The 24,648-nt window shown below is 42.3% G+C and overlaps 1 protein-coding gene across 19 annotated transcripts in view; it reads left to right on the top strand.

Annotated features, from left to right (window-relative positions):
• ERC2 (ELKS/RAB6-interacting/CAST family member 2) overlaps positions 1–24,648 on the top strand; it is an 877,102-nt gene that overhangs the window by 639,754 nt on the left and 212,700 nt on the right. For 12 of the 19 annotated variants that reach the window (XR_014796702.1, XR_014796703.1, XR_014796704.1 and 9 more), the window contains 2 exons: positions 19,394–19,541; positions 20,957–21,085. Coding sequence is in view for 16 of the 19 variants with exons in the window: in XM_084903097.1 (XP_084759223.1) it covers positions 19,394–19,541; positions 20,957–21,085 (277 nt within the window). In the remaining 3 variants the exon portion in view is untranslated. Of the gene's footprint in view, positions 1–19,393; positions 19,563–20,956; positions 21,086–24,648 lie in introns of all 19 variants that reach the window. The other 7 variants (XM_084903112.1, XM_084903098.1, XM_084903099.1 and 4 more) reach the window with 2 other exon arrangements.

Consider the following 24,648-nt stretch of genomic DNA (forward strand, 5'->3'; position numbering starts at 1 on the left):
AAACCCACTGTAACCTTTTTTAGAAAATGTTACTACACAATTTGAGCTTTTTGCAAGGGTGTTGGTTTGCCTTTCAATGCATAGGACGAAGCGTAGAAAGATCCAATATCCACAATTTCTTCGATTCAATGGCTGAATTTCTTTTGGCAAAAGACATGGCCCACATTGTCTGAGTGCCAATGCCAGCCCACAGTGTGCTGCTGGCAATGTCCTGGGTGACAAGGGAATCCGACTCAGAAAGTTGTTAGATCCCTGCGGGCAGGGATCTTAAAGTCTAAGAATTCCTGAAGGTCCTGTTGCCACTGTGGGGTTCTGTCACAGAAGGGTCTCTGGGAAAAGCTTGAAAGAGGAGACAGGTTTGTGTGATTTTCCTGGGTGTGAGCGGCGGGCCTGTGGTGTGCATAGTTTGGAAGTGGGGAGTCCAAGCTCCAGGACTTGGCTCCCCCCATGTCAGAGCCCTAGACCGTCTCAGCCGTAGATTCCTGTCCCTTCCATTTTCAGAACTGCCTAAGTTAGTGTGATGCAGCTTTTTGCATGGAAGGTTTGGAGATGAAACAACATTTGGAGCTCTGTCTCTTCTTCATGAACCTCTCCTGGTTGCCAACATGCACTTAGTTTCCAGGGCATCGTTTTCAGTTTGGAGTGGAGCACTTCACCCAGAGTTTTAAGTCCGGTGTGCTCACAGTAAACAAAGCGGGTTTTAAGCTAACGTTTGGAAAGGTAGAAGCATATTTTAACATAGATTTGGGTATGCTTTTTTTTTCTCTTTCTTCTTTGCATTTTATTATTTTTTAAAAATCATAGTTAAAAGTAGGTCCACTTGCTTTGTGGGATTCGGAACCAAGAGAGGAGCGGGGTGCAGTGTGGGGCTAGGTGAGAGATTCAAAGAGGCAAGGGCTAGCCCCTTTCTAGAAAGAGTGATCTCGCAGGATTTTAATGGCTTGGAAACAAACAGTTGCTGGTGCCACTTTGCTTTCAAGCTGATCCGATTTTTCGTGGCCTGGGCCAGTGTTTGGAAATAATTCATCAGAAGGAGATGTCAGGATGAACAACAGACACATTAAAGTCAAACAGCCTTTGACATGTCGTACTCCTGGTGCTTTGAGACTTTTAATTTTGAAATTTTAGAAAGATAAGCTAACCGGAAAAACAGTGATCCCCAGCCTCAAAAATCCTTACTGTCAAGTCCAATTTCCCACTCCTCGTGTCCCATTGGGCGTGTACGGGAAGCTCCGTTGCACCTTTTAAAGTGAGACCAGCCCTGAATATTTGGATGTCAAACAGTATAAATGGAATTCTCCAATATTACAGTCATCTAAGATTATGTTCGCATCAAAAAGCCTCCCGGTGCCCAGTTTTAATAATTATCAGTGCCTGCTATTTTATTAGGTGCAAAAACAAAAAACAAACAAAAAAAAAAAAACCACACAAAACCCACACTTGAAGATGATAAAAAATATGTCTAAAAGTCTGAGCATAATGAAATTATGTCAAGGTGGCTTTTTAGCTTAGTGATTGTGTTTCAATTTGTAAATGTTATAACTGTTTTATAAAAAAAACTTTTTTTTTTCTCTCTAGCAAGCTGCAAACTTTTAAAGACATTAAGCCTGCCAAATTATAGCCACTTATTTCTGCCTGACGTAGTTTTCAGCTTAGAACCACAGAGGGACTGCCAGGCCTGTTCCTTTTCATTACCTGTTCAGTGTCTGGCCCAGAGTTTAGATTTTCAAAAATGGAAAAAAGCTGTTTGCAAAATCACAAGGCTCTTGAGCTCTTAGTTTCTTCTTAGTATCAACGTTTATTTATTTAGGTTTGGGCTGGGTTTCAAAAGATTGAAATTGGAAACAGAGAAGGTGACTCTGAACACCATTTATCTGTATGTAAGCGAACGTTCGATGTACGTTTAATTTAAAAAATTGCTGTTTCCTACAAGAGGGAGCTATTTTTCACATTGTTACAACATTTTTAGAGGTCACTAGGTGGTCATGTCACCAGCGGGGAGTTTTTGTTTGGCAGGCGGCATTGGCGGTTCCTTACAAATGCCTCCCGTGATTCAGTGTTCAAAGGGGGCTTCTTTGCAAGTAACAAATACTTACAACCTGAGAACTGAAGTATAAAAAGTAGTGACAGGGGAAAATGTTTGGAAATGTAAAACAGCATCTTTAGTGGCCAAATTGGGGTGTTTGGGGAGTTGAAGATTACATGTCTACTTTATACTGGAGTTTAGCATTTACAGAAGCAATAATATCTTAACTACCGCAGTTGGCCGTCACCTCGCTTCTAGTTAGCAAGTGCTCTTAATTTGTGACTCGCCAGTTCCCGCGATTTGGAATAGCAAGTTCAGATTCCTGACAATAATCTTTATTAACCTCCTCCCCCGCTGCATTTGCCATCCTGGTGGTTACTCAACCTGTGACTCTCGGTCATTCCTCATGGTGAATGCTGGTAATTTAAGCAAGATTAAGTGGGCGGCTAAAAGCACCAATTACCGGGGCTTCTTCCAGGCGCTTCCATATTTACAGACAACCCAGTATTTCAAACTTGGGCTAAGCGAATTATAAGCCGTCTTTATGTGGAAATAAATAAATGAAGTGCAGATTGATCTTTGAGGAAATGGTTAATTTGAAAGAAAAAAAAATAAAAGAGGATGAATAGCCAATTATTAGCTGAGCATGTTATTCCTAATTAGTTTTTTTTAAAGTAAAGGTGGAGAGTAATATCAGAACATTTGCTGTTCATCTCCTTCATCCTCCCTTTTTAAGAGGAAGGAATGACTTTAAAAGTGCAGCTGTCATTTAAGAATACAAGTCATTTTGCTATATTATTACAATTTGTGGGTTATAGATACTTTATACATGTTTTGAGCTAGAAGTTAAATTCACTCCATTTGAGCAAAGAATTATCCTAGTTTATGTTGAGTTGTTTATGATAGAAACTTCTAAGAATTTCAGACTTCTTTAACAGGACAAAGAAAGACATTTAGCACCTGTGACTATTTGAGATTCAAAGAGACCACAAATAAATTGATGGGACTTTTGTTTATTTGACCATAGAAGTTTGTTAATATTTTTCCTGTTATAATTTTGTGGAGTTTAAAAAAAAATGCTTTACCCAAAAACGGGGAACTGTCATAGCCATGACTTTTTAAAAACTATTTTTGTTGATTTCATAGAGAAAGAGATAGAGATAGAAACACCAGTGATGAGAGAGAATTATTATTCTGCTCCCTCCCCCACCCCCCAACCTGGGGATGGAGCCCACAACCTGACCTGGAATCAAACCTTGACCTCCTGGTTCATAGGTTGATGCGCAACCACTGAGCGACACCAGCCTGGCAATAGCCACAACTTTTATTTTTCCTTCAAGGGAATCAAATTCATGTTCTTCATGACACTTTGCTACTTCTTTAATCCTTTGCAGAAAGCTTTTTGGCTCTGAAGATCCATTGGAATATTGGCTTTGGATATTCAAAAGGGTTGTGAAGTGATTAAAAAAAAGAAAGCCAAATGGAGAGTGGAAATGCCGGCTGGAATACTGTCAGTTTTATAATGCAGTTCTTCTTGCACTTATCAGAAAAATGCATTTCCACTTTCCAATTTACATTTGCTTAAGTGTGTGGAAGTGGACTTGTGAGACCATGGTAAACACTGGGAACATATTGAGTCTTTCCTTACAAATACAGAAAACTGAGACAATCGCTACTCAACATTCCTTTTTGTTAAAAAAATAATTAAATCAAAAGCTCTCTCTTCTTGTCTCTAGCAGCTGGGAATACTCATATTACTCCCTTAGCAATTGGTGATTTGAACATATTTATCTTGTAGCTGATAATAATAGTAAATTAATGAAGTAAATGAATAATAATAGTCATAATAACTACAGCTTGCTTTTACCATAATAATTGCTGAGTCCAACTAAATGTGTCAAGTGGTTTACATATTTTATCTCATATAATTCTCAGGAACACAAGTCCAAAATGCATCCCCATTTGCCCCAGGTAGTGAAGGTTATTATTTGCATTTTATGGGTGAAGAAATGGAGATTCACAGAGTCGATTGACTTCACAAAGTCACACAGCAGATAGTGCTGCAGAGCTAGGGTTATATCACATTCACTCACTCAACAAATCTTCAGTGGGTGTTCTCGTTTTGTGGAAATTCTCATTATGGGAATTAATAATTTTTTTAATTTGTTTTCATTGCTGAAAGTATTACAGATGTCCTCTTTTCCCTCCATCGACACCCTCTACCCTGCACCCGCACACACACCCGCCTTGCCCCCTGCAGGCCTTCACTACACAAAATGGATAATTTTTAAAGTTTGCTTAGAAACAGCGGTTGTCTTTCCTGCCAATGGATTATGGTCACTTCTCCCACTACTCACCATTGGAAGAGGAAAGCTGGCTTGTGTTTCCTTCTGATGGTCATTTTCCCTTCATGAACTTCCGATTGTCCCAGCTGCAACTCCATCAGCCACTTGGACTGATGATTTGATAGCGGGTTGGCTAGATTGGCTTAATTGATAGTGGGATCCTATCACATTTTCTTTGAGATGAATCAAATTGCATTGTCGCAGCCTGGGCTTCAGAGCCCACTTGCCATGTGAGTAGGGATACTGCTGAGAGCAATGCTCACCCCTGTGGTGACATGGCACAGCTCACCAGATGCTTTCCTGGGGGCCAGCTCATTTGAAGCTCTCGGTGACCTTAGGGGTAGATAACGTAATTTCCATTTCACAGGTCCCACAGCTAAGATGTGTAAAGTCAAGTGACTTGTCCCAGGCACACATCTACAAACAGGTGGCAACCTTTCTATTAGGCCCCTGCTTGCAGTTTTCCATGTCTGCCTCCCAGTAGGACTAGTGGGAGAGGTAGATGGGAAGTTCAGACTGTCTGTCCTTTCTCATTGCGGTGGTGGCATCCTGGCCCATTCGGAAACACTGATGGGATGTGCACTTCCCACTGAGTCCTGAAATGCTGCTGTCACTCACGTGGGGAATTCTGGCCCTGTATGCTATGAGCCACTCTCATCCCCCTGGATTTGTAGCTTTTGGATTTGGATACAGTCTCCCAGCATCCCAGGTAATGAAAGGAATGAACATCCAAGTACTAATTGTAGAGCTATCCCTGGCCGTTCTCTCTGACATCAGCTTTGAGACTGAGGGGTGATCCTCTTATTGGAATCCAGCTGAGGGTTCAAAGTGGTTGAGTTGCTTGTATTTTTCTGGGTCACAGGTATCACAACTCAGAACAACAGCCACCCATTGTCTATTTTATTTTGAGGACTTATTATAGACTGCCTGGGTTCAAATCTCCACTTCATCAATTTACTCCATTCTGCCTCTATTTCCTTATCTGTCAACTGGGGAAATAATAATACCAGCCTCATACGATTTTTGTGCAGACTGAATGAGTTAATATTCATAAAGGAGTTAGAACAGTATAGCGTATCACATAGTGCTATGTTACTATAGGAGTGCTATAGAATAGTGTTTGGCATAGAAAAAAGTGCTGTTAAGTGTTAGCTATATATTCCCTATCCTGGGATCCATGGCATGTCCTTTGGGGTGTATAACAGTCTTGGAAAGACTGTCCAATCTTGAAATAGGCCAATGGCGTGCTGATAAACCAGGTCAATGAAAAGGGAAAACTCTGATCGATAGTGTTTGCCAATTTCTATGGTATAAATTCTTCTCCCATGGCCAAGGCACAGTCTGCCCTGGAATTGGAAAGAGATGCATATAATTGACTTTCACTAGCCAGTAAAAACCAGTTCCAGCACACCACTGAAACAGACCCTTCAGGCTATAGATCATTAGCGTAATTGCCAGTTAGGATAGCCCTCAAATCATAGCTATCGCTCCCCCCCCCTTTTTTTTTTAATGTGACTTCATTATTTAGGGTGGGTTCCCAGTGACGGGGACCCCAGGCCATAACTGAATAACCTGGATTGGGTCAATCTGTTTCTTTCCAGGAAGGTCAAACATCATTCTTTTTACATTAGGCCTGAAGGTTGTAGCAGAGTTATTACATAAATGGTATGTCTTCCCATGAAAAATTTGGGATTTCCTGCTATGAGCATCCTGGAGCAACTTGCTTACTGACCTTCCTAAAGTTCACTTGTTAGCTCTTTTTTTTTCCTTTGATCTATCCAAGTATCCTTCTAATACTTCCTCTCTTTGCTAAGTTAGCCAGAATCAGTTTCTGTTACTTGCAATTCAAAGAAACCTAACCAAAACATGTGTTTAGTCTCACCACTTATTGTTTGTGAGAATTCTTTCTCTGGGAATTGTTCAGCACGGTCTTCTGTTGTCTGCACCAGTGCCTTCGGAGATGGGAACGAGGCAGCCCGCTCTATTGTTTGACAGCTGTGACTTGGCTCGGGTCCTTCCTGTTATTGGACTGGCGTTTGCCCTGAAACTACCTGTGACTTCCATCCTTAGGTCCTCGTTCAAATCTTAGGCTTCTCCTGGAGCACTTCTCATCTATCTTCACAGCAGGTAGTTAAAGGAATAACTACCATATTCCCAAGGCTTCCTAGACACTCATTATTCCCACATTCACGGGTTCTATCCACATAAAGACTGCATCACATACCAACAAAAGGGACAGTGGAAGGAGAGGCAGAGTACGTCATATTTCACTCTGGATCCTCTGGTCACCTGTAGGCGTGGTTCTCCTAAGGTTGCCTGTTGGCCAGCTCAGCTTTTCTTTTCCTTCTCTGGGCACTGAAGGCCCCAGAAAGACCTAACAGGGCCTGTTTGTGAAATTAAAGATGACTGTCCACCTAGGTCCCAAGGACATGGGCTATCTCATACTGATACCAAAGGAATGGTCACTTTGCAGGAAGAACTGGGTGCAGCATGACATTGGTGGGACAGTCTGCCTGGGAGCATCAGCAATAGGGAAACATCAAGCACTTTCCAAAAGACAAGTCAGTCCCCACCTGTGCTCAGAAAAGAAGGACGAAAGGGAATGCGCAGGTGTCCCTCAGACACACCCCAAGTATAATAATATTTGGCAATCAAATGTGTGCTTTCTAGACTTTGGATATAATGGGCCAATAATACAAAAAATATTTATGAAAACAACATAAAGCTTGACAACTTAATTAAGCTATTAAGTTACATAAGGCTATTCAATCCCTGTTACCTAGAAAGGCTGTTGGCAGTCTTATTCCTACAATATTTATCTATGCTTTCATGTATGTGAATGAATGTGTAAATGAATGTGTGTGTGTGTGTGTGTGTGTGTGTGTGTGTGTAAGTACGTGTGTATGTGTGCATGAAGACTTCAGCACAAGCTAGTATCAGTCCTTGGGTTGGCACTTAGGAATTACTTAATTTGGACACTGTCTCTTATCTAATCCATGGAAGCTATGCAGCTGAAAATAGGGATAGAAAATAAGGAATAATTTTAAATGACTGAATCTTCTTGGTTTCTCCTTAGACACTTATCCCCACCAGGAAGTCTCTCTTGCCCTTCCACAACCGGCCAGTCCAGCCCTCCCTCACACCCAGCCATCTCTTCTGTCCTCTGAGACACCCAGCCCTGTCATCCCAGACCAAACTGATGTCGTTTCCTTCCTCCAACCAAGCATGTTTGTGAACTGACCAGTTCACACAGATTTGGGTCCAAATTCCTGTCCCACCATTTAAAAGCAATGCGACTGTTCAAACTGCTTAAATCTCACAGCATCAGTTCACTCAGTTTCACAATCGGAATAATAACAGCTGTCTCCTTGGGGGATAATTTGAGAGGACTAAATGAAACAATGTGCTCTGCTCAGGCCTCACATATGCCTATAACAAACAAAGTGATAACTATTAATAATTGTTTATCCTCCCTTCTAACAATGGAGTCATTAATCAACAATTGTTTATCTTTGTTTTGTGATTAAAGTTTTCCTTTGCATTTGCTTTCCTTACCAGAAAAGTTTATAATCCCTCATAGCACCTAGCACAGTATTACCCAGAGTAAAATCTCTTCAGATATCGGGGGGATATTAAGACGCTGGTTGACATTCGACGGCTCCACGAGTGTGTTGCTGTCCTCAAGAATGCTTTTTTTATTGAGCCTCTCATCAGTGAGACTTCAGGGGGCGGGGGGGGGGGGGGAAACCCTTTAAAAATTTTGCAGCCCCATTCTGCTTTGACTTCTGCCTTATGTGTGGTGACTTGAAGTTCAAATCTAAAGGAAGGGGCTCCATTACTGCTCAGAGGGACTGGGCAGCCTCAAGGCTGTCCTGGGAGATCAATGATCTGATCTCAAAGCAATCAGTCAACAGGCCAGTATCTTGGGGAGTGGTAATCAGTGTCAGGTTGGAGTCTGGTCACTAGAAAGCGTCTCACTAAGTGGTTTTCCAGGTCTGGGGGCCCCTGTTACCATCCTGGGCTGCTAGGACCCCTCCTTCCCCTGTGATCTGTGCAGCAGGCTCTCTCCTGTGTTAATTGCCTGGAGTGATTAGTCTTGGGTACGTGGGGGATAATAGTTGGGTATTGTGGAGAGGAAATTAACTCAACTTTTTAAATCTTTACCCATAGAAATGATAAATAATTAAAATTATCTATAGGCATATATCATAAAGAAACAAAGAAACCAGTAAAGTTGCTATTATTATGGAAGGTTAAACTGTATGAAATCATTGACATTCTATTGCTTCTGATCCACACAAAAAGTGCACTTATCATTCAGCCTAACCACTTTGAATATGAGGTCTCGTGTTTCTATGTATTTATTGGTGTTTGAGCTTCTGGATTGCAGCTGGCTTACACTAGACATTCAGAAGGAAGAGGACGGCATGGGAGGGAGCTTTTGAATCAGTTATCCCAGGATCTGATACATATCAGTGAAAATGCTGTGTGGATTCGTAGGCCAAGACTTTGGATTGGTAAATGAGATTCACGAGTATCTTCTTTACATGCTACTGCTGATGATCTGATATGTGTTCCTGATGGAAATAGAAGGGTATTTCTTTTTTTCTCTTTTTTAGTGTGTGTGTGTGTGATGGTAGTGATGGGAGCGGGCGGAGGGGGAGGGCATCATTGTAGGATCAGCCAGCTCATGACCTTGGAGAATCTCTGGAGTCCTTTGCGTTATAAGCTCCGCAGAAACAGGAGTGGTGCCTGTCTGGTTTGTGCTTTTGTCCCTGGGACCAGACATACAGTGGGTGCTTAGTAAATGTGTGTTGAAGGCATTGGAGATCTGGGCTCTGCTCATCTGGTTGATTTGCTTCTATGGCCAGTGAACAGCCACCCAAAGGAACACGCACAGTTCAGTTGGTTCAGGTTGGACTTCCTAATTTCACTCCAGAAATGCTCTAGCCACTGCTCCCCCCAGAGTGGAAATTTCTTCGCTTCCATGAGTCACAAGGCCACCCATACTGTAAATCTGAGCCTGCTTTCTATACCATTGTGTCTCTGGTTGGTTCCCCCACGATTCTTTCCAGATGTGGAGTGTGTTCAGGTAGTTTACCAGACTCTTTCATTCTGCATCCGCTGTCTGGTTTCACATTCCCTCACCCTCTGAGAAGGAACATGCTGGTAGTGTCCCATGTACTGTCTTAATGTATCCAGAAATTTCAGGTAATTAACAGATATACCTTGTTATTTCTGGATTCACTAGCTGATTTTTTTCATATATATATATATATATATATATATATATATATATATATATAATTTTTAATCAGTTGCTTAGCAATACAATACGATAAAGTGTATAGTTCTATACTGAAATTAATTTAGGGTCATTAAATCTGCTCTTGCACCTCCTGCTGGTGTAAGGGTTATGGTACATTTGGGAAGCCTTTCTGAGTAGATGGCCACGAGCAGTTGACATTCAACAAGCAGTGCTGAGTGCGCATTGGGCAGGCTCAGTGTGTTTTCCTGGGGCATTTTAGCAATTTCTTTCTAACACAGATCTGTGACAAATTTGTTCTTACTTCTTGTCTCCAGAAGGTTGATGTATGTATAATATGTTTGAACTCTGTCATTTGGACTTTAAATTACTGCCAGGAAAACATACCCTCCTAATTTTCAGGCAATAAGCCCCTTTGCATTTATAATCTGTTTTATTCTGAATATTCACTTAGCAAGTCTATGGCAAGTACAGAGATGCAGAGACTCACTCATTTGGAAACAGCTATATGTCCATTTCAAAAAAAAAAAAAAGGCACCTAAAACATGCCTATTACCTCATATCCGATTTCTTAGCAGGCCCAACCCTGTACCAAATGATTATTTAGTAATTTGACAAATGATCATTTGAATCAAGGCTTTCATCAGGAATGAAAAATTAGAGCAGAAAGGCGATTGGAATGTGAAATACCCTTGCTCCCTCTGCCTTGTGGAGCCCTCCTGTGGCTAAAGTTCATTTGTTTACTAAGCACCCTTTGTGGCAACTTTTTAGAATATAGATTATGGAGGTGTAAGTATTTTGGGGAAAATAGCAAATGGTGGTATTTATTGCAATGGCCACGAGATGGCAGACCTAAAGGCTAGACTTCTCAAAGTCACTTAGACACTGAGGTGAAGAATTGCATGGCCCAGGGTGCTCAGAAAGCCATCAGCATCCCAAAGGGAGACTCCTGTTGGTTTCCTGGAATTGTGGTTCAGTTCTGTGGCAGGCACAGCCAGGAAGAACAGCGTCAGGTCCATGGAAATCTGGTTAGCAGTGTCGAGCCGTCCTACCCCTCCTAGAAGCCTGCTTCGCAGGAACTCGCTCAGAGGAGCTGCTTCCAACGAACTCAATTTTTTTTTATTTCTCTCAGCAAAGATCTGCTTCACAGAACCCTAATTTGATTTTCTTCAAATGTTGTGTTAACGAAATTCTGGAATGTGCCCCCTTCTGCTCGTATCCCTCTTGCAGCAATGACATGACAATCTCTTGTGTTTTTCATTATAATTTAGCCGATGGCAATATTCTATTTCATGTAAACATAAACATAGGGAGGTTTGATTTAGCACAAAAATGTCAAATTAAGAGGGGCAATTTTTAGTTCAAGATACAGGAGGGCAATTTGCTGTTCTGTGCAGAGACTTACAAGCGAATCTTAGTCGCCTCAATCTATACTAGAGAGAAAATTAAAATATACTCTCTTTTGGAATCTTAAACACACACATGCATACATGCACGTTCATCTCACCAATAAGAAAAAAAAATAATTGATCAAATGGCTTGGAGCTAAACCTTGAAGTCAGTGACCTATTCTCTGACAGTTGTTCATTTCCAATGAAAAATTTAATGTGATGTGGCAAGTCTGACACTAACTGATTATCCATGGCCAGTAGGTTTAGTTGGGGGAATGCTGGGCAAAGCTCCGGTTCCTAGTGAAGCCCAGATGTGCTTGGTTTCTTATTATCAATCATCAATAACCCTCCCCGGCAGTCTGGCTGCTGGGTGTGTTTTACATAGACAGCTACCTTGGCAGTTCACTGGTCAACAGGGAAGCCTTCTATCACGGAGCAGGAATTAACAAGAATGAATGTGCATCACCACAGCACACCCCGCAGCCAGGTTTGCTGATGGATCACAGAGCCCCTTCATTTCACTTGCCCTCCCTGCCTTCCAAATTCACCAACTTTTTTAAAAAGTTTTTTTTATAATGGACGAATTTTTGTTTTGAAGTTGTTTGATTTTGGTTAGATTTTGCACTTGACCTTGATTTTTACAGGGTCACCTTTTAGGACATGTTTCCATTTCCCATATTGCATGAAATCATGCCTTGCCCACTTCTGCCAGTGGTCTTCCCTAGCAGTTTGGGATGGAATCATGTTGAACAGCTATTGACCAAGCTGGACCTGGCTGGTAGGGGATGCTTTTATGATAGACAGATTCTTCTTCACACGCAATTCTGTTTTCTTCTTTAAGTTTGTTTGCATAACAGACATCAGCTCATGAAAGTCAAATGTGCAGCTTCACAGAAACCAACTTCATAGGCTTCTCTGAGAGTCTGTCTTTAAATTTAGAGACCCACTAGCACATTTACATTTACAGAGGGGAGTCCGGTAGAGATTCAAACCTAGGTATATTCAACTCTAATGCTGAAACACTAAACAAGGACCTTTTTCTCTTAAGGAAGGACTTGAATGATACATATATATGTACTAGGGGCCTGATGTACAAACTCATGCAAGAGTAGGCCTTCCTTCGGCCGACTGCCTGCACCAGCTTCCCTCTGGCACATAGGACTTGGGCTTCCCTTGGAAGCCCCTGCTTCATCTGGAAGGTAACCTGGAAGGACATCCAGTCTAATTGGCATGTTATGTATTTGCTTTTATTATATATATATATATATATATATATATATATATATATATATATATATATATATATATATTTCTTTATTGATTTCAGAGAGAAAGGGAGAGGGAGAGAGAGATTTAAAAAACACACACATCAATGACAAAAGAGAATCATTGATCAGCTGCCTCCTGCATGCCCCAGACTGGGGATCAAGCCCACAACCTGAGCATGTGCCCTTGGCCAGATTTGAACTCAGGAGCCTTTAGTCCAAAAGCTGATGCTCTATCCATTAAGACAAACTGTCTAGGTCTTGAATGATATTTTATTTGTGTAGTTAAGTTAAGCAGAAATCATATAGGCTAACATAATCAACAGAAGTATTTTGTCTTCCTCTATTTTTAAAATTAAGTGTTTTGGTGATCAGGCACACAGTAACAGTATTACCTTGCACATGTCCTCTGCCAGGACCTGGACAGTGGTCCCTTCATCTCTCATTGCCTCTCCATCAATTCCCCTAAGGGATAGGAATGGAGAGAGCACTTCAGGATGGAGCAGTAGCTCTTCCTGGCACTTACCCTCCTCCCACCTGGGGCCTTTCCCTCTGGGCCTCACTCTCACCAGCACTAGCATTTGCACCTTAGTGCCCTGAAGGCCTTTCCCAGCTTCTGGTTCCAGTTGCACTGAGAGGAACCCTAGGGTGGGCTAGCTGCCTCCCTGAGTCTTGCTGGGGCTAGTGCATGGAGCAAAGAGCGTCCACAGGACTCTCTGGCCCCCGTGTGAGGAAATTCCAGTCATGTGCTATTAGATTTCAAAGACAAAGTTCTGCGTAATTGGAGTAAACTATTTCTTGAGGTCAGTTTTAGGTGGGCGACAGAGAGCAAACCGCATTAAGAAGTCTGGGCTGCCAAAGCCTGGCCTTTACAAGTCTGGTCTGTTCTTTGTCCTTGCTCAGACTCCTGATTGTTCCACCGCATCTCCCCTGTGGGCCCCACCTTAGGTGAGCGGCTTCGCTTTCTGCATGCCCCCTCCCCCCCTTCGGCATGGTGGGGAGTGTTGATATGAATTGATATCGAAAGCCTTTTCGTTCTCAAGATGCCATGTGGAAATGCCGCTTTGAAACTGTAGGCAAATGAGCATCTTTCTCCAGGGTTGATCGCAGCGAACCTTCACATACCCTCACCCCAGGGGTGAGGCCTAGGCTGTTTTGAACAGGATCTTTCGTCACCGGCTGTCTTAAGTCACCTCCTACTGAACTTATGCTTGAAGATTCAGGGTCATGAGGGAAAGAAAACAGTAATTAACTGGCAAAGTTGATTGAGCGGAATTTTTTTTCCCCCCACAGTATGATTAGAACATGACTGTGGGCTGAGCACCATACATAATGTAGGTTCTCTCTCGTATGTCATTATCCAAACATTTCTTAATGGAGTGCATTTTTTTAAGCATCTGCTTTTGTAATTGAATGTGTTCCTAAAGATGGGTCTGCTAACTAAAACAAAATCCCACCAGAAAAAAAAAATGTGCTAATGTCTCTCCCCCCAACCAATTTATAACTTCCTAATTAGCCTGCCTCATTTACAACTTAGAAAATTAATTTTAGATGCTCCCCCCGCCCAAGTCATCATTAATAGAAAGACAGCAACAGGGAGTGAAATAGAAATGTTTATAAAGCTCCCTTTTAAATTGACTGTGATAAGTGAAGTAGCCATGTATTACCATCCGGATTCTGGAGTTCTCTTTGAGAAGGTTAACCACAGCCAACACTCAAAAGAAAGCATTTATCTTAGGGGAGCCGCCTTTCAGCCCTCTTTTGTTTTATTCCATAGAGGATTTTTTTCCCAGGGTGGCTAAAACCATTTTTTTTTTTTTTTGGTGTTTTATTAGCTATATCTTGACTACCTCCTACAAACTGAATGACAGTTTAGGGTTATTAAATGTGTCCATGCACATATTTTTATCCATTGTTAGCCCTGACTAAATGCACGCAAGGGCACAGAATTGCCCCCTGTTTCACTCCATTGTTGCCCATATTTGTTAAAGAAATTATTCCCCTTGACATTTGTTTAGGCTGCACTTTGATAAAATGCTGTCCATGGTCCGCTTTCTTAGCTTGGCATTCAGCAGGCTGTTATAGATTTATTTCTCTTTGCATTATCTTATCTTCCTTCCTAGCGTTTTGGGGCTCCCTTTTTATATTTTAAGCTGCCTTTTGGGGCATAGACAGATCACCTCAGTAGTTGTGCACTGGAACATTGCAGTTTCTAAGGATAAGGTGGCAAGCCTTTGGCATATCCTAAACCTCACTAACTCTAAAGATGAGTATGTATGTTCTCTCTGCATTGTCTGTGAATAAGCAAAGAGGGCAGATTAAGTGCTGAACGCGATTTCAGGCTCACGGGACACTTTCTTCAGGTCAACGCGACAGTAACAATTTCTGAAGTGATGTCCATCTGGCCTTGGATCTAGAAGGTGATTCACCTGCTGGGGAAAAGAATGAGGATTTTTCTTTGTGTTTCCAGTTTATATCCAAGTGCCCTGTCCCTCATGTCTTTTGACACAGCACCTCTTTTATTTTCCCAATATGGGAAAGGCTGGATCACAATCCCTGTTGGAAAAAGGAAAAGCAGGAAGATTCGATTTACGTTTCTTAGTTTATTCCAGTGTTTGCTATTTTCTCAAAATAGACCTCAGTGTTTTTTTTCAGTAAAGTCTTCATTATTAGATGCTCTAAGTATGTATCAGCTAAGAGGCTTATGGGAATTGTAAAGGTATAGAATATGATCTTCAGAAATCCTCAACCTAAAAACAAACAAACAAACAAACAAAAAAACACCCTGAGTTTTAAAGCAGAGCTAATGAAAGTCCATAGCTGCAGAGTTAGCTCTCAGTGATCTAAATTATTAGTTAAAATGCATCATCTTGATAGTTCTTAATTTATTCCAGTGTTTGCTATTTTCTCAAAATAGACCTCAGTGTTTTTTTTCAGTAAAGTCTTCATTATTAGATGCTCTAAGTATGTATCAGCTAAGAGGCTTATGGGAATTGTAAAGGTATAGAATATGATCTTCAGAAATCCTCAACCTAAAAAAAAACAAACAAACAAACAAAAAAACACCCTGAGTTTTAAAGCAGAGCTAATGAAAGTCCATAGCTGCAGAGTTAGCTCTCAGTGATCTAAATTATTAGTTAAAATGCATCATCTTGATAGTTTTTAAAAATTCATTTTATAAAGCTTATTGCTTAAAAATTAATACAGTATGTTGATTCTGACACCCTAGAACTAAGAGTTTGCTCTACCTGGCATTTCTGTAGAAATAGGCAATGGCCAGACATAGATTTAAAAGCATCATAAATTCATTCTAAGTATGAAATTATCATCTTTGTCTAGTTCTATATACTTTTATTACCTTCTGGCAATTACTCTTTGATTTAAATAGACTAAAATTATTAAATGTAGAGTTCAATCAAGGTATTTTAGGGTAATTTTTCATTAATAAAGGTCAATATTTAAATGAGGGTTTCAAAATAGATGTAACCCTTCTTACACTAATTTTATACAGAGTTCTATCAATCTAAGTAGACTTGTTACTTATAAAAGCAGACAAAATAAAACAAAGTAAAAAGGACACTGAGGAAAAGATTATGAAGGACAAAATTGATTATTTTATATTTATATTAATATTGATGAGTGTTTTTAAATATACTTTTATAAAAATGATTTCAATGTGGCTAGATTTGGGGCTATATTTAGTAATAACATCTGTAAAGAGTTAGGAATTGATATGTTTTTATATGATCAATAAAAATTTGATATTAGAAATTAATGTATTGGAACTTTTGATAGTATTATAACAGGGGAAATATATGTTAAATTCTGAAAATACTAAATTATGGGATTATAGGGCAAATGGAGTTTAGAAGGCTCATTCTTTAGGTTAATGATGACTTTTAACTTATTAAAATTATATGATTCTGAATTTTGACCTGAAAGAGAAAAATGGGTTAAAAGGGGCCATCGGACTAGGAATATAGAGGTGGGCATAGGGAGCCTGCCTAGAAGATTGTTGCAGCTGTCCAGTGGGAATGATGTGGACTGTACCGGACGTGTATGAAATGTATGAGAGGATGTGTGTAGGCACTCACCTGTGCATATAGAGCCAGAGGGCAAAGAAAACATAAATGCTTTGATTTTAAAATGAGCAAATTTTACATCTGCCAAGTATTTGAAGCATGTTCCTGTAGTTTACTTGGTGACTGAAAGTTTGTAAGTTTCATTTACAATTTTTTAGACTTTGTGGAAGGGAAGAACTATGCAAAAAGGTGCATACAGAAAAAAATTAAAAATAGCCTATTCATTTTACCACTAGGAGAAAATGACTGTTAGCATTTTCTTCCTGTTTTTGTTTGTCCTGGGAATAGAATTTTATGTTTTGGGATCTTATTCTGTAGATATTTGCATGTCAAGAACTGTGAAGGGTCTGAGGTTTTCCCTATGGTATGCTAACAGGTCAGCCTGGTTCAGTATCATGGATGCAGGCAGCAAACCAGAGACTTTTAGGTCAGAGAAAAAGGACTTTATTGCTCAAGGTGAAGACAGCAACATTAGCATATTTATGTCAATTCTCCAGTCCCCAAGTTCCATGAAGGCAAGGCAGATGGGCCAGATGAATAGCTACACCTGCAGTGGGTTGCATTAAAGGAGGGCAATCCTGATCTTAGGGAGCCCAATTCTTTTATAATGGGCAGCAACATGCCTGCCTTTATGCTGGAAGGAGACACTATTATACAGGGCTGTAAGCATGGCTAGTCTTTGATCCTAAAAGATATACCACATCTATCTTTTAAGGTTATTTATTATACAAACATCCTTTAAAAAATGTGAGAAAAGAAGATAGTGCCTATGCTCATGAAGAGTGTGCAAAAATAGGAGACTCATGGAGAATTGTCTCTCAACAAACATAACTGTTTTCACATATTAAGTTATTTTTCATCAACATTGTACATGGCTGTTTGTAGTTGTAAAGAGTGAGTTATAGGGATGTAGCATGATTTGCTATCAACTCCCAATTTTCCCAATGATTTTAAAGGTTTTTTTCCATTGAAAAATTTCACTTGAACATTTTCATTTGGGGCAGAGTGTGGTAAAATATTGCAATCACCTTGAGTGTGTTGTAGCTAAGTTGGAGTAGAGATTTGAAGTCCATGCAGACTCTTCAGCTTGGAGTTATGTATAAATATGCATTGGCCATTAGCAATAAGCATGTCTGTTGTCTTAGGATGCTACCCAGAAAGAGACTGGCTGTGTAAAGCTAGATATTAATGCTGCTATTCATAGTCCAGCCTGCACTGGTTTTCTTCTGGAAAGTGGAGATATCTCCTGACATTTCTTTTTTTTTTTTTAAATATATTTTATTGATTTTTTTTTTTTTTACAAAGAGGAAGGGAAAGGGATTGTGACACAATGGCTGCGACAAGACTTCCCTCAGTGGAAAGGAGAACTAAATAAAACCAACCAGAGGAACCATTTCCTAGTTAATAATGGTCCCAGAAAATTCCAGATTAAAATCTGCAATAGTTGTTGCAATAAAATTGGACTGTTAAAATTAGAGGAGTCAACTTTTAACACTTTTCTGAATAAGCAGTGACCAGAGAGTAGTCAGGAGTCAACTCATTGTCATTATTTTTACATGAAAAGAGTTGTACATGTTGTTGTCAATGTTTTTGAGAAGTATAAAGTGAACTTCTCTATTGCTTGAGCAAACATTTTAGACACCTACTATGTGCTCTGCCAGAAGCTGGAGAACTAGGGTGCCTAAGACCAAGAAGCTTCCCCTTTCATGGAGTGTCAAGCAGAGAAAAATCATCAATATCTAAGATCCTTTCATTTAGTGAAGAGTTGTATGAAACAAAACAAAAAATGCCAGGCTAATGTAGACGGCCAGCGGCTTGGGCACAAGGTGTCAGGTGGAGAGACACTGCCAAGGAGAGCAGCGGGAAATGGCTTGTCTGAAGCGGATACATTGGAGCTGAAACCTGAGGGATAGGGAGCTGCGAGGTGAGGCCATTCCAGCCAGAGGCAATGGCAAGACAAAGCTTATGAGGTGAGAACAAGTGTAACATTTTCAAGGACTAGAAAAGAGTTCAGGAACAAAATGTGCTGGAGCCTAATGATTGAGGAGGGAGAAATGGAAAAAGATGACCTCACAAAGGTGGTTAGGGCCAGTTGGTGTAACGAGTTGCAGGCATCAGTAAAGGCTCTGGATGTGAAGTCTAATGAGTGATGCAATGGATTTTTCATGCAACCGGGTGATGGAACCCGGACTTAGAATGTTTTTAAAGATTATTTGGCCTCCGTCCATACCAGGGAGACTGGTGAATGAGCAATGTGAATAGATGCTGGTGGTTGGGAAACATTTCCTACCAGTAGATTAGTTTAGATAAGGAATGTATGAGGTTGTTGATTGGCTCTGGGTAGAGAAGGAAGGAAAGAAATCAAGGACGACTTTAGGTTTGGGGCTTGGGCTATCTGGTAGATGGTGCTGTGATTACTGAGATATGGAATACTGAGGAAGAAATGATTTTTGGTGGAATAACAAGAAAACCTCACTAATTGCATTGAAAATGGGAAGGGAACCCTAGTAAATATCTCTGCCTGCCTTCAAAAAGAAAGCATACAGGAAAATATAATTGATACTGAACTTGCTGCCCAGTTTGTTTGGTTGGCTTAGAACATTACCTGGCTAATGGATGGATGGATGGATGGATGGATGGATGGATGGATGGAGAGATGGATGGATGGAAGGAAAGATGGACAGGCATATTGATGAATGACTTGATGGGTAAATGGGTAGATGGATGAAGGTGTTTTAAAAGCAAATGTTCATATGGACTCCCTCCATTTCTTATATGCTGTTATAGCTGCGAAGCCATTGAAAGTCACCTCTCTTAGAGGATACAGTGTACGGGTCTCAGGGATTCTGACCTGCACAACTTTGTCTATTCTGTGAGTCAAGGAATTAGTTTGTCTTAAGCATTATCCATAATTCCTTCTCATTGAGACAATACTCCGTGGCTCTTTTTGGTTATACATGGCAAATGGTGATTTCCCCCACTTTATACAAATCATCACAATAATTTTTATCTTACCAGACAGGAAGCGCTGCTTGCGGCAATCAGTGAGAAAGATGCAAACATCGCCCTGCTGGAACTGTCTGCCTCCAAAAAGAAAAAGACGCAGGATGAAGTGATGGCCCTCAAGCGGGAGAAAGACCGACTGGTGCACCAGCTAAAGCAGCAGGTGGGGTCTCCTGCCCGTCAGGTGTGTTTTGCTGGGTTTGAGCCGCTGGGTGCTTCCTGTGGGTTTAGCAGCTCCTCATTTTCCCATGTCCATCCTGCAGGCGCAAGCAGCTGAAAGCAGGTAGGAGCAAAATGACCTGAGTTTTCACTGGAACACCATCTTACTGCTTCTCCGTGTGGGCTGCATGTGCCTGGCCTTGTGTGGTTTGCAACCGGCGCTGTTTTCCTTTCTTTTGTGTTAGCCTCATCTCCCCAGAAATAGCTCTCAGCTCTCTTCCTTCCAGTGGACTTTGTGTGACTTCTGACTAAATCCTAGGAACTACTAATTAAATTCTGGGCGCATTCTCTCCCATTGGACCCGTTATCTTCTGTCTTGCTCACTCTCTGGGCCTATAAATAACTTCCCTCATCCAGTTCTTTAGATTTCTTTCTCACCACACTTCCAGCCTTGGCTCTTTAACCGTTTCCTCCTGGACCTTTTGGCCGAGGGACATCTCCCAGCCCCTGGCACCACCAGGCTATGCTTGGAGTCCTCCCAGACCAGTATTTAGTCTAATATTTTTTTTTATCACCTGTTTACCTCATTACCCTGATTTTCCGCCTCACTAGGCCACTGTACTTCTTCTGAGGGAAAAGGAAGGAGGGACAAAGTCCTAATTTGTGCAAAAAAAAAAAAAAATTGTTTGCTTTCTGGATGGTCTTCTGGAAGTGGCTTCAATGGAAATAACTGCACCTGAAGCATGTTGCAAAGTCATCCCTGAACTCTTCAGGCATTGTTTCTCCTCTCTGTATAACTCGGGAGCTTTTGGAAGCAATGGTTCAAATGTTCACTCAGATCCTAGCTTCATTATGAAACCTAGCAACTTATGGCTCAATGCTCTGTGGTCTCACAAGGTGGCTGCCACATGGAGTGTGTCCACATTGATGTCGGCCCCCAGGACTGGCCCGCTGCCTGCTAGGCTGATCTGGGCTGAGCACAAGGTGCAAGGTGAATGGAAGGGAAGCTCAAAGGCTTCTGTCCCTTCTCCTCACAATTGGGCCAAGCCTTCCTCCTCGGGAAGGAAAAGGCATCCTTTGGCCCTGAACCAGAGGTCATTTCTCATGGGGCTGCCTTGCCGAAAGAGAGGGACCACCACCATGCCTGGGCACCTTCTCCTGCAGAGTGAGGGTCCCAGGCACTGCCAGTCATGGGGGTCATTCCACAGAGCGGCATGCCTTGCTAGTGCTGGCCCCGGGGCTCGGGGGCCGCTTCCATCAGACCTCTTGTTTGGGGCTGTGCATCTTCTACACTGGGGTGTTCACCCACTTGGCCACAGAAAGTCAAGATGAGCCTCCTTCTTTAATTTCTCCTAGCTCCTTCCCCGTGCGCCTGCACCCTCCCCTCCTGCACCTAACCATTGTAGCTTTCTCCCACAGGTTTATAGACCTAGGAAACAGCCCCTGAGCTCGAACATACCATGCACTTGTGATGCTTGCTACAGCCCAGATATTACGGCCAAGTACCACGGGTCCAGCTACGATGCACACATGATCCAAAGGTCTCAGGTCAGTCAGTGGCTAAGGAGACACTTGCCCCGCCATGGAGGGTGGGGGTGCGCGAGAGCCACATCCTATCTTGACCTTCACCTCTTCTGGTGATTTCCAGGACTTGGTAGCCAGGAAGCCTGGAACCATAAATGATAGCATTATGTGTTAATTTGTAGTGTAACTTCATGTATTACACATTTGCCCAGGGTTCCAGACTTGCTGAGCCCCCTACAGGGCCAGCCCCTCTGAAACGGTCCTGCATCACTGCAGAGCCAAGGCTGCCAGAGGCATCCTGTCAGGCATAGCGAACTAGGTTTATCTTTCTGTCTCTTAGATCCTCCCCGCCCCCCCCCCCCCCCCCCACATATATCCCCATGCTTTTCCCAATAGGATTTTTTTTAAGGCTCCTTTGTTTCTTGCTCAGTATCATGGAAATGCATGATTTTGAGCATAGGATTCCTGGAAGGGTTGAGTGTAGGCCTTAAGTGTGCTCTTGAGAAACCACACAAAGCCTTCATTCTTCATGACAGGCTTGGTTTTGGGTGTTGTGGGGCACATTTGGGAAACCCCAGCCATGCAGAGTTAGGCTCCTTCCTAGGCTGAGGCAGGTCTGAAAGGCTGTTGTGGGGAAAGAGGCAGCAAAGGAGGAGGATGGGCTCCTCGGTGGTGTAGGTTTGAAACCCCCCCACACACACACCCTCCCCGCCACAGAGCAAGGAAGAGCACACCCATGTTTGTATTCTTATAAATGGTAATGATTCTAAGAATAATGATCCATTTGCGCATGAAGCACCCTCTTTTTACTGAGTGTTTACTCTATGCCAGGATGTGTCCAGTGTCCAGAGGATGCTGTCCCACCATCCTCTCAGTAGCCTGTGGTGTGGGCACCAGGATTACATCCCTTTTCTAGGAGCATAACTGAGACTCCGAGTGTGAAGAACCAGCCCAGGACATACAGCTTTAAGCAATAGAGCTCGGGTTTGGGGTGGCCCACCTGAGTCCATCCACACATGCCCCACCAGGTTCAGGAAAGAATTCAGAGTGGCAAGCAGAAGGGAATTGCAGGAAGTGTGAGGTCCCCTTACCTTTGTAAACCTGGATTTAGATGCCCAAATCCCCACTTAAGAATGTTCCCCAGCCATTCACCAGGAGTGGGTTCTGCCCAGAGCTCTTAGACTTCGGCTCTTGAATCACATCAGTAATTCCTAATTCGTTTGGCTCTTATCATGCTCCAGGAATGAGTCTGAGAGCTTTACATACATACACTCATGAGCTCCCAGCACAACTGAAGGACTGATGCTCTTGCCGAGAAGAGGTCCAAAAAGGTCGGGTGCTGTGCTCAGGCTTTATAGCTGGGCACTCTGGGATGCTTGAACAGACCCTTTGCCACACAACCAGAAATGGATCTTGCAAGTGCTATCTGGAGTGAATCTGGCTTCTAGCTCTTGTTACCTGAGCAATCCTGGCAAGATAATAAACCCCCCTGCACTTCAGTTTTCTCATCTGTAAACTGGGCTAATAACCTAATGCAATGGGTTGTTGTGAGATGTAATGAATATAGAAGTGCTTTGTGTATGACTAGCACATAACAGGTGCTGCTTATTTGTGAGGTGCTCTTGCTATTACTACTGCTAATAATAACTGGTTTTTATCACTACCAACCCTCAGAGACAGCTTGGTTTTGACCTCATTATCGCTGCTTTTTACATGTCTGGGAGTCACCACTCATAGAGCACAGTTAGGAGAAAATACTGTGGAACTGTGGGAGAAAGAGCATACAGGTGTCCTCCCAACCCTCAAATCCAGGCCCTTGGGGAGCAGTGTGCAGGCAAGTCAGGAATTCTAGACCTCAGCTTCTGGCATGGACTGACCAAGCTTATTAGTAAATTTACTTGGTTTGTGTATCCAGCCCACATAGACATCCATAAGAGAGGGCGTCTCTGGGAGGGAAGGTCCCAGACCTCAGTTATCATCACCTGTGTGACTGGCTTGAGTGAGTGGAGCTGTTTTAGGCGTCCAGGCTAACTGGAGAGAAAGCCATGGATGTGGGTATTCATCTGCCTGATGTTCTGCAAGCATGCTGAGGCAGACTGAGTCACGAGGTGTCACCCTCTTCAGACTGCCTTTTGAGCTTGTTTCATCTCATGCAGGTCTCTACCCTGCTCATGGCATTCCCAGCGACTGGACATGAGTAGCTCATACAATAATCCCCATAGTTATTGCCCTTTGCGGAGCACATAGTAGGATTTGGAACTATTTATTGTGTGAATGAATGTCCACATGGCACGTTCTATGTCAAGTACTTTATGTATATGTGAGTTTACAAACATTATCTCACATTTTCCTCATAATCAACCAACCAATGCATCGCATACCTATATGTGCCAAGTCTGTGCCAAGTGCTGGGGATTCATCCCCATAGATATTTTTTTTACCTGCCCCAATGAGAAAAGCATCACCCTCGTTTTTGAGTTCATCAAACCAAGGCTCTGAGAGACCAGCTGACTCAACTACCATCATACCTCTCATACCTAGCAGTATGGGGTTGTGCCCCACTGCTGTCGGAGTGCCAGTGCTTTGCTTTTAGCTGGCTAAATACTTCCTCCCTATGGCAACACTGTGATTAGTCCCCTCACAGAAGCCATCAGAGGAGCCTATGTCCAAGGCATCAGCCTGCGCCTCCCAAGCTGCCCAGGGGCACGAGAATGAGCAGAGGTGGGTAGCTTGGCCAGACCAAGCGCCACACTGGACTTCCACTCAGCAGCTATTCATTACGGGTGTTTTCTGTGTTAACATGCTAGGCATTTCTGGAATACCTCAGTGACAAAATAAAGTCCCCGTTCTCATGGAGTTTCATTTTTTAATGGGTAGTGGGGAGAAAAGCAATAAATCATGAACATAATTAACAAGTAAATTATATGATAGAAAAAGAAGAGTACAGACCAGTTTAAGGGAGAACAGGCATTCCAGAGTAGGACCGATGGGCTGGTGACGCTGCAAAATATGGTATACAGGGTGAGCCCCCTTGGGAAGGAGTCATTTGGGCAAAGACTTGAAGGGAGTGAGAGAGTGAGCCCTGTGGCTGTCTAGGGGAAGAGTGTTCTGGCAGAGAGAACAGCCAGTGCAAAATCTTCTAAGTGTGGTATATTTTGGAGCAGATAATTTCTGCAGTTAGAAAGCAGAATTCACCAGCCATGCAGCCTTAGAACAGGGGGGAGTCTCTTTTGGGTACCACTCAGAGAGCCTTGTTTAAGGCTGCCCAACTGAGCCTACACTCCAAATCCCTCAGCCCCAGCTCCAGCCTCCAAGGAATCCCAGAGCTCAGTTTGCATTTTTAAAAACATTGCCACATCCTGGCTGGTGAGGCTCAGGTGGTTGGAAATTCCTCCTGTACACCAAAATGCCATGGTTTGATTCATGTTCAGGGTATATACCCAGGTTGTGGGTTTGATCCCAGATTGGAATGAGTGCAGAAGGCAGCCAATTGATGTTTCTCTCTCACATCAATGTATCATGTTTCTATCTCTCTCTCCTTCCCTTTCCTATTGCTCTAAAATCAATTAAAAGGGCATATCTTTAGG

The sequence above is a fragment of the Pipistrellus hanaki genome (genome assembly GCF_964339955.1).
Source record: "Pipistrellus hanaki genome assembly, chromosome: 13".
NCBI lineage: Eukaryota > Metazoa > Chordata > Mammalia > Chiroptera > Vespertilionidae > Pipistrellus > Pipistrellus hanaki.